Raw genomic sequence first — 9,128 nt, forward strand, 5'->3', positions numbered from 1 at the left:
TAGGCTATTGTTAAGAATTCAAAATAAATAAGAAGTAAATAATGATTTCAGCTATGACACTTTACTTCAATTTCACAAAAGAGGATGAGCCAATAGAAACTAAATTTGCAATTATCCTTTCCATTTTAATCTACGTATTGTCATATACATGTCTTGTTCATATCACACACACGTGTGTTTTTATTCATCATACACAGAAAAGTGAGCAGTGTTTCATGCTGCCAAATATTCTTCTGTATAGAATGCCTCCTCAAATACAGAATCTCTGGTGAAGAACAAGAGCTGGTCAGTGGCAACAAATATGTGCCATAGGAAGTCCATCTTAGGTACTCAGTGGTCAGTAGCTGTGACTTTCTCACTGCTCTGAGCCCTTCAGTGAGGCACCCAGCCTGTCTTCATCTGAGCTCATCACGTCATAAGTGGAGACAATAATCAGCCTTAATTATTGTCTTAGCCCCAGTGTAAATAGGGTGATGATTAAAGGATGAAAAATATATGAAATGACATTATATTGCTTTTCCTCTCAAGGATTACAAAGCATTCTTCACATCACAGCACAGTCATTGCTAAAAGCTGCAATTTCTAATGGCTCAATTTAAAAGCCTAAGGTACTACACTTGTACTTGTGTGACCTATTACTGCAGTCACTTTTGGGGAAGTTCTCTCTTCTTTTAATACACAGTTTTGGAAATTTTCTTTCTCCAGATGTAAAATCTCCTGGAGAGTTTGTTTTTCATATAGCAATCATCTCAGCATTAAAAAACAGTAACAACAACAAAACCCAAAACAAGTATCCAGTGACCAGATACTCTGACTAGGTTCAAAACGCAAGAACATGTCAGAAGCAGAGGTGATGTCAAAGCGCCACTGTAAGAGAAAAGTGCATCAGTTACAAAGCAGAGAAAACAAGCAGAAAACATGCCAATTTAAAAGAGTGTCTTTGCTATGCTTTAAGTTTCTGGTCAATACATTAGAAAGTGTCTTGGCAAGTATTCTCAAACTTCAGGTATGCCTCTTCAAAGATACTGTGAAAGATCTCTCTTACCTACTAATTCAGAGTACGTATTTTTCATGGTAAAAAGATGACATATAATAAGCACTCCCTCCCTCCCTACCTGCTGAATGGAGAAAGCCCTGTGTCTGTTGGATCAGAGCCCTCGGTCCAACACTAGGAAAATGTTGCACCATTTCTTTCAGTTTATGAAACACATCTGTTCAAAAGCCTAGTTCAAGTTGCCTGAGACTGCCCCTGCCTTCTTTTTCTCTAGTAAAAATGTGTGACTTAGGAAAAACACTAGGCACAAGAGTCTCTTTTCCTTAGCTTATACATTTTCCTATGCTTCCATATGTTTACTTTTATGTGATAAAGATTGTCAAGTTTTAGTAGCTGCCTCCTAACAAAAGAACTCTTTACGTGGGAGTGTACCGAAGCAGTCATTGTTTTATTTGCCTTTGAGCCCATGCTGTTCTCTATAAAACTCCAAACCAGGGTCAGAAATGCAGCCATATAATGAGGTGAAAAGGCACTCACTGCAAACAGAAAACCTTAAATAAATAGCTTGTTTTCAACTCATAGACTGACCTGTTTAATAGGTCTTGTGAAAACTGCCTGGTAATAATATGTTATTATGACCTTGTAGAAGCCTTACCACATGAGAAAGGCAGTATATGTTTAATATTTTATTTTAGTTATTGGTTAAGTATTGTCTTATATGCAGAAGACCAAAGAATGAAAGTGCACAGAATAAGGTTCATGAGTATGTCCAGTTTTCCTGTGTACTGAGGAGCTGTTTTAATGCACTTTCCCAGGTGTTAGTCTCTTGATGAGTCTGATCTTTTTATAAACTTCCTCTAGACCTCCTGATTTCTCTGTAAAAGTATAACCTTTCTCTGAAATTAGTCACACTATTTCTTGGACTTCTGAGGATCAGGCTGTGGTGATGCCTGGCAGCACCCCGTGTGCCCAGATACTCCTCACGGGGAGCTTCTGGCACCTGTGAACTCTTTCACTTGTTTTACCACCTGTGCCTTTGTACTCTCCTCTACCAAGTCACAAAAATCCTTCACAATTATATCTGTGCACCTTTCTTCTCCCATTTGCATCACAGCTGCCTTTTTCCAGCTCTGTTTACAATCAGTAAGGAGTCGTGAAAAGATTTGAAGGAAGTCAATGAAAGCTTGAGAGGAGACCACAAAATACTGGAAGATGCAGAGTTACTTGGCAGCAGCGTGGCACTTCACTGGGTGAGGAAATGAATGCTTATGCTTGCCTCCAGTAATGACAGACTGTTCTTCCTTTCCTGACCTGAAGGAACTGAGCTTCTGCCAACTCAGGGGGAGCACAGGGACAAAAGGAGGTTCACAGGAAGGCATCTGAGTCAGAAAAAGAAGAAGCAAAAATCTGGGAGAGGGTGGTTACTCTTTCAGAAAATTTGGGAAAAGTGGCTTGAAGTTTATAATGGTTTCATGTATCCCAGACTACTGAAAATTCCCTCACTTCTTTTCTTTTTTCCAAACCAGGAAAATTCTCACAAATGGGAAACAACAGTATTTATGAAAAATCGTTTTCCATCTATCATCTGATTCCCTTAATGTACCTGATAGTTTTTCTGCTTGATAAAATCAAACTCAGCATGGCAAGGCCCACAGGCTGTAATCAAATAGTACTCATAAATCTAAAAATTAACACTAATTAGACAGATCTAAAAAATGAATCAATAAAGTAAAAGTCATTACTGTGATCTTGAACTATAAGTTTATGACCTCATGATTTGACTTGCCATGTTCACCTGTAGTCACTCACAAATCCCAGACTATTTGGGAAAGTTTATAAATATATAAAAAAAGGTTTATAAATGTGATGATGGGGCAATGAATATCTCCCACTCCTTGCATGAGTCCATACAGTACTCTCACAGGAGTAACGTAGAACACTATCCAGTCATCTGCTCCTGTTGCTACCTACAGCAGCATTTCCAGAGCTTTATGCAACATTTTTAAGGATACGATTTCAAGGTAAGTCCTGAAATACTATTAGTATTCCCCTTAACTGTACTATTTCATTGTTTTTTCTTTAAATACACTTCATTTACTTGAACCTCTCTATTAATTCCACTATTAACAATAGTGGAGGTAAATATTGGCACAGACAACTGCATCTACAAATGTAGTTCACATCATCATTTTTGATTGTGATGGCACTTTTTCTTCCTTTTCCCTTTTTTAGTGGTGTATTTGGATAACCTATATTTGTTCTTTGAGCTGTGACAAATACCAGCCAGATAACACTGGTAATTAATAATTGTTATTAATAATTTAATTTGAACATGTGTTCATTATAAATTAACAGTTATATTACTGGTAGAATGAGAAAATGAAAATGGGCAAAACCAGAAATGCATTCTTGTGATGGAGTGACATATTGAAACAGTAGTTTGAAACCCACCATATTGATGGCAAAAGGAGACTAAACTGGATTATACATTGTGCAGCATGCTAGCAGGAAACACTGAAAAAAGAGAAAAATTATATTAACTGTGAATTGGGATTGGGTGGTATTCAAGGAATAAATGATTAGTCTGAACCTGAAACCCTGATTTCAGAAGTCTGGAGGAAATGCTGGTCTCCATTCCGTTATTGGGAACCTGTACTTCCTTAGCAGCAGATCTTCAGTTCAGCAGTGAAGTAAATTCTTATAGTCCAAATAAAGGACCAAATGAAACAAAGTAAACTTGTCAAAAAATTAAGCAAATTTTATAACACTGGCTCAGTCTGCATCACAAATCTAATGTATCTAAAAGAAATAACTGAATATATGTTTTAACTGTACATAAACCCCTGGCTCTGGATAAACAAAAGAAAAACTTGAAGATCACCTTTTCCAGAAGGGAAAATAAAGCTTACTTTGTTCCTTCCTCATGTACTTTTCAGCGGTCCAGACTGCTCTGGCATCATTTGAGTTTGGGCTGAATGACCCTATACTGTTAGTACCCAACTTACCCCTATCCAAAATAATAGAGTTCATTGCAAATACTTATGTAGACCTTCCTGGCTTCCTGCAAACTTAGTAAGGTGTGGTGATGCAAGGTTTTATTGTATTTTCATATGTTTTCTGTACCCTCCTACTCCCAGTTGGTTTGCCCCAGACCCAAGCCGCTCCCCCGGTGCTCCCAATATGGTTGTTCTCCTCCCCTTGTTCTGGCTCTTTCCCTATCAATCACCCAAACCCGTCCTGTTGTTCCTGAAGGTTCAGTGTCCATCACCTGAGCCCTCCCTAATTACCCTTATATGGCCCCCGTCAGTCCCCTGAGACCCTGCCCCCTCGGATCCCTCCCCTCTTGGAAATCCCCTAAACCTGGACGCCCCATGGGGGCATGTGACCCCTCTCCCTCCACCCACCAAGACCATTGGACCAGATGTGAGTGCATCCCACGCGTCCCTCCCTCCTAATCCGCTTGTTGGTCCCTGGTTGGTTTACTCCGCTTGTTCAGCCCCCCTTTATAAGGCATGGGCGCGGTGCAACTGTTGCTTGTCCTCTGTGGATTCCTTTCCATGAAGTTGGATTACCCTCCGTGGCAAGCCCCCTCGCTACTTTTTATCTCTCCCTTCGTCAGGGGCTGCTGGCTGCTACAGTGCCTGGAGCCGGTGCTCCGCAGGGTAGAGCTGAGGCTTCAGAGGAGCAGCTTTAAAGCTCCGTGCCTCCGGCTGCTCCCCACTCCTGCCACACACCGCTGGAGCTAGCCTGGGCAGTGGACAGTAGCGGTCAGTGTGACAGCTGGCGCCCAACGTGAGGTCTCCCTGAGGTCCGAGACCCCATGCCGAGGATTTTTTCTGCAAATCCATTGGTGCCTCAGCAGCCCCGGTGGGAGCAGACCCGTTTTTGCTGGGTGGCGCCCCCGGGGCAGGAAGCGGCAACCCCTCAGCACCAGAGGGATCGCTTCCAAGGGAGAGAACCTTACCTGCAGCACCCCGTCCGTGGAGCTTGGTGAGTAAGTGTCCCTATTGGCCAGGGGACAAAAGAGGGGCCTCAGTTGATTGTGTGCAGGGGGGGGGCGGTTAGAGTGTGAACCCCCGAGAGCTCCCGGACCCTTTTTTTTCTGTTCCTTGTCGTTTTGCTGTGGATAAGGGTAAGGTCTACTGTGCCAACAGTTTTGTTTTTAAGAGAGTGTTTGGCCCCCAGTTTTTTCAAATGGGCGCATGGTTGTCGGCACAGCAGCGGGGAATTTACCTCCAAGTTGTGGGACGCCTAGAGGGAGGGGGGAAAAGTTTAAAAAGGGGTTATTAAAGAAACTTGTTCGTTGGCTCTTTTTCCATTTCCCACGGGTGTCCCCAGGAGATGTGGCCTCGCTCCACTTCTGGAACATGGTGGGAGCAATGATCACTCAAAAGGTGAATGAGAGGGACGCCCAGGCATCCAAATTAATACCATTATATGTTTTAATCCATTTTACACTTAAAGAAAGCATGGGAATGGAAAAAGAGCCCCTCAGTTCTTCCCCTGTTCTTCCCCATGCCTCCACCCTTTCCCCGAATCCCTCTCTGGGTGGTTCCCGAAGAGCAACCCGTGTGACACAGGGTAGCTGCAGTAGTGCCAGTCTCCCTGGCTCCTCGCGAACCCCTCAGTCCCCTGGTCTTGGTTGGCAGGGCCAGCCGGCCAAGGCTTCTATCCTCAAGCCCTCTACCCCAGTTCCGTCCCCCAAAGTTGTTAGATTCAATATCCCCAGTTCGGATCCCTCTACCCCTGATTCTTGTTATTCCCCTTACCCATCCCCGTGTTCCTCCCGATCTCCCCGGTTCTCCCGAGAGTCTCCCTATCCTTCCCCTCATCCTTCCCGTTGCTCCCGAACCCCATTACTGTCTCCCTACCCATCTCCTAGTCCCTCACTCCTATCCCTCCCGAACCCTCAAACTGGCCCCCGAAGGACACAAGATGGAGGGGACCGCATGGTCGGGCCCCCCCCCTTGTGCTTCTTATTCCCGAAATCCCCTTCACCCTAACTCCTCCCCTACCTCCACCTCCCTGGAACTTCCTCCCTGCTCTTCACCACACCCCTTTTCCCAAGACCCCAAGCCCCTCCCTCCTCCCTCATGGGAGGTGCTCCAGGACCGGTCCACCTTTTCCGGGGCGGAAGCTGGCCCTGCCCCTGTTCCCTCCCCCTTCTCTGCTGACCCCGCCTCCCCGCTTCCGACTTCCGGTTCCCACGCCCCGGCATCTGGTTCCCACGCTACCAGGACCGGATGTGGTAAGCCTGGGGCCTGGAGCCTGGAACCGGGGGCAGTCTACCATGCTGTGCCTGTTTCATTTGGTGGGGTAGGGGGAGGCCTTCGGGAATGGAGGCCTTTCTCCTACCAAAATAAAAAAGAACTCTGCAAGGCCCAGAAGGAATTTGGGAGGAAAAGTGAGTATTTCAAAGGCCTTCTAAAGGCTGCCTTTTCCTCCAACGACCTGGTCCCTTGGGACATCAAGGACCTGTTTGCATGCCTGCTCACCCCTACAGAATACACGCTGTGGGAGCAGGCATGGAAGTGGTCCTTGCAGTCACTCCTTCTGGACCTCTGGAGAGATCAAAACACGTCTGTTGACGCCGACAAATTGGCTCTTTCAATGGACCACCTGTGCGGCGAGGAAGACTACAAAGAGCCTAGGGAGCAGGCCCAGGTTTTACCCAAGGCTGCCCTAGAGAAGATCATGGTGGCAGCAGAGGAGGCATTCCTTTCCCTTCCCACACCTACCCCAGAAGCCCCCAAAAGTTATTTAAATATAAGACAAGCCCCTAATCAATCTTTTATTGTGTTTGTGGACCAGATAAGGGCGCAGGTAGAGCGGCAAGTGGAAAATCAAGATATGGACCTGACGATCATCCTCAAGGTGGCCAAAGAAAACGCCAATGAATCTTGCAAGAGGGTGATTGCTGGGCTGCCAGTGTATCCTGAGCCAATGCTCCCTGCACTCATGGACGCCTGCATGAAGAAGGCTTTCACAATGGACCCAAGACCACCACCTCGATGGCCTATTCCACCAACGGCCATGGCCATCCAACCACAAGTTCCTGCACAAAATCAGTCAACAAAAAGACCAAGAGGGGATGTCGTATGTTTTTATTGTCAGGGGGTGGGGCACATTTTTAAGTTCTGCCCCAAAAGGCCAGCAGATGTGGCAAGGGAAAGGGCAGGAAGAGTGCCAACACCATCGGTGCCCGGTGCTGCGCTAAAAAAAACCCAGGTGCACAGCGCAGTCCTGCCTCGCATGGTGACAGAAATGAGGCAGGGCCTGTGGGGAAGGGGGGGAAAGTGGCACTCACCGGATGTGACACAAAAATCGGACTTGACTGTTGTACGGGGTTTCCCCTTACGGCACAAAATCCCGGCAAAACCTAGCACCCTCAACCACCACTGTCTCTGAGGACGGCAACAGACCACTTGTTAAGATCGGATCAGTGGACGGTAGTTGCGGTGGAACCATTTGAAGGAGGACTGGTGCCTTCAGGGGGAAGCTGTAAGTACATGGCCATCGGAGACACTAAGCACACACCTCAAGAGCTAGAAGTGTGCCCGGCCATTCTCACGAATGACCTGGCATGACTTCAGCTAGTGGCACGATACATCAACCCACCCTTCTGTCTGGCCAAGGGGCAAGTCATCGCCCAGGCTATCGCCATACCACCAGGAATACCGGTAGACAGCAAAACACCAGATGTCTACTGGGCAGAAGTGGTGGGAGAAAATAAACCCATTATTTACTGCAATGTCCGGCAGGGCAACGATACTATCTGTTTGGAAGGACTGCTGGACACGGGGGCAGATGTCATGATCATTCCCCGCAGGGAATGGCCGTCACATTGGGAATTGCAACCCGTGGCGGGCAGAATCCAGGGTATCGGAGGGACAAAACTGGCTCAGATTTCGAAGAGCATTGTACAAATTGAGGGACCAGACGGGAAATTGGCTACTCTACGCCCATTCGTGACTGATTACCAGGTGCCCTTGCGGGGACGGGACGCCATGTCCCAATGGGGGGTTAGATTAGCAATCCCAAAAACCCCTCAGGATTTTTAATTGCGGCCACTGTGGAGTGCCCCATCAAAAGTTAGATTGGACAACTGATTCATCGGTTTGGGTGAATCAGTGGCCGCTAGAAAGAAAGAAATTGAAGGCGCTCACTGAACTCATGGAGGACCAGTTGGCTCTTGGAAACATCGAGCCAACTTTTAGCCCTTGGAATTCTCCGCTTTTTGTCATCAAGAAGCCAGGAAAAGACAAGTGGAGACTCCTCCACGACCTTCAGGAAATCAACAAGGTCATGGGGCCCCTTCAACCAGGGATGCCTTCCCCAGCAATGCTCCCCCAAAACTGGAATTTGGTTGTTATTGACATTAAGGATTGTTTCTTTAAAATTCCGCTCTCTGGACCCTGCCGATGCTCCACAGTTTGCCTTCTTGGTTCCCACCACCAACCGAGAAGCCCCAGTGAAGCGATACCACTGGTGAGTTCTTCCCCAAGGCATGAAGAACTCCCCTACCATCTGCCAGTGGTATATCGCCTCATTGCTGTCCTGAATTCATGCCACCATGAGGGAAGCCATTATCCTGCACTATATGGATGATGTGCTAGTGTGCGCTCCCAATGACCAGATACTTCAAGACACCCTTGACCAAGTTGTCAATGTTTTGACATCGGCTGGATTCACGCTCCAGGAAGACAAAGTTCAAAAGATGCCCCCTTGGAAATATTTGGGGTTAGAGGTCACTAAGAGCACCATTGTTCCTCAAAAATTGGCCATTAAAAGTGATCCCCAAACACTGGTGGACCTCCACTCACTGTATGGCACTTTAGGATGGATCAGGCCCTGGCTAGGGATTACCACCAAAGACCTAGCCCCCCTTTCCAATTTGTTGAAAGGGAAGGAGGAGCTGAGTTCTCCTAGGACCTTGACCCCAGAGGCAAGGGCTGCCTTGGAAAAGGTAGAGGTTAAGATGCGTGAGAGGCAGGCACATCGTTGCAAATTGGAACTGCCCTTCAAATTCATTGTCATGGGAAAGTTGCCCCACCTCAACGGGCTCACGTTCCGGTGGGACCGGGGCCAGAAAGACCCTCTCCTTATCATCGAGTGGGTGTTTCTGAGCAATACC

At 46.6% G+C, this 9,128-nt stretch overlaps 1 protein-coding gene across 1 annotated transcript; it reads left to right on the forward strand.

The window, feature by feature from the left end:
* Positions 1-4,124: 4,124 nt before the first annotated feature.
* Positions 4,125-7,884, forward strand: LOC116443616. Its single transcript, XM_032107853.1, has 2 exons — positions 4,125-5,388; positions 6,806-7,884. The coding sequence occupies exons 1-2, from the start codon at positions 5,197-5,199 to the stop codon at positions 7,400-7,402; spliced, it is 789 nt and encodes a 262-aa protein (XP_031963744.1). The 5' UTR covers positions 4,125-5,196; the 3' UTR covers positions 7,403-7,884.
* The last annotated feature ends 1,244 nt before the right edge of the window (positions 7,885-9,128 follow it).

The sequence above is a fragment of the Corvus moneduloides genome, chromosome 4 (assembly GCF_009650955.1).
Source record: "Corvus moneduloides isolate bCorMon1 chromosome 4, bCorMon1.pri, whole genome shotgun sequence".
Taxonomy (NCBI): Eukaryota; Metazoa; Chordata; class Aves; order Passeriformes; family Corvidae; genus Corvus; species Corvus moneduloides.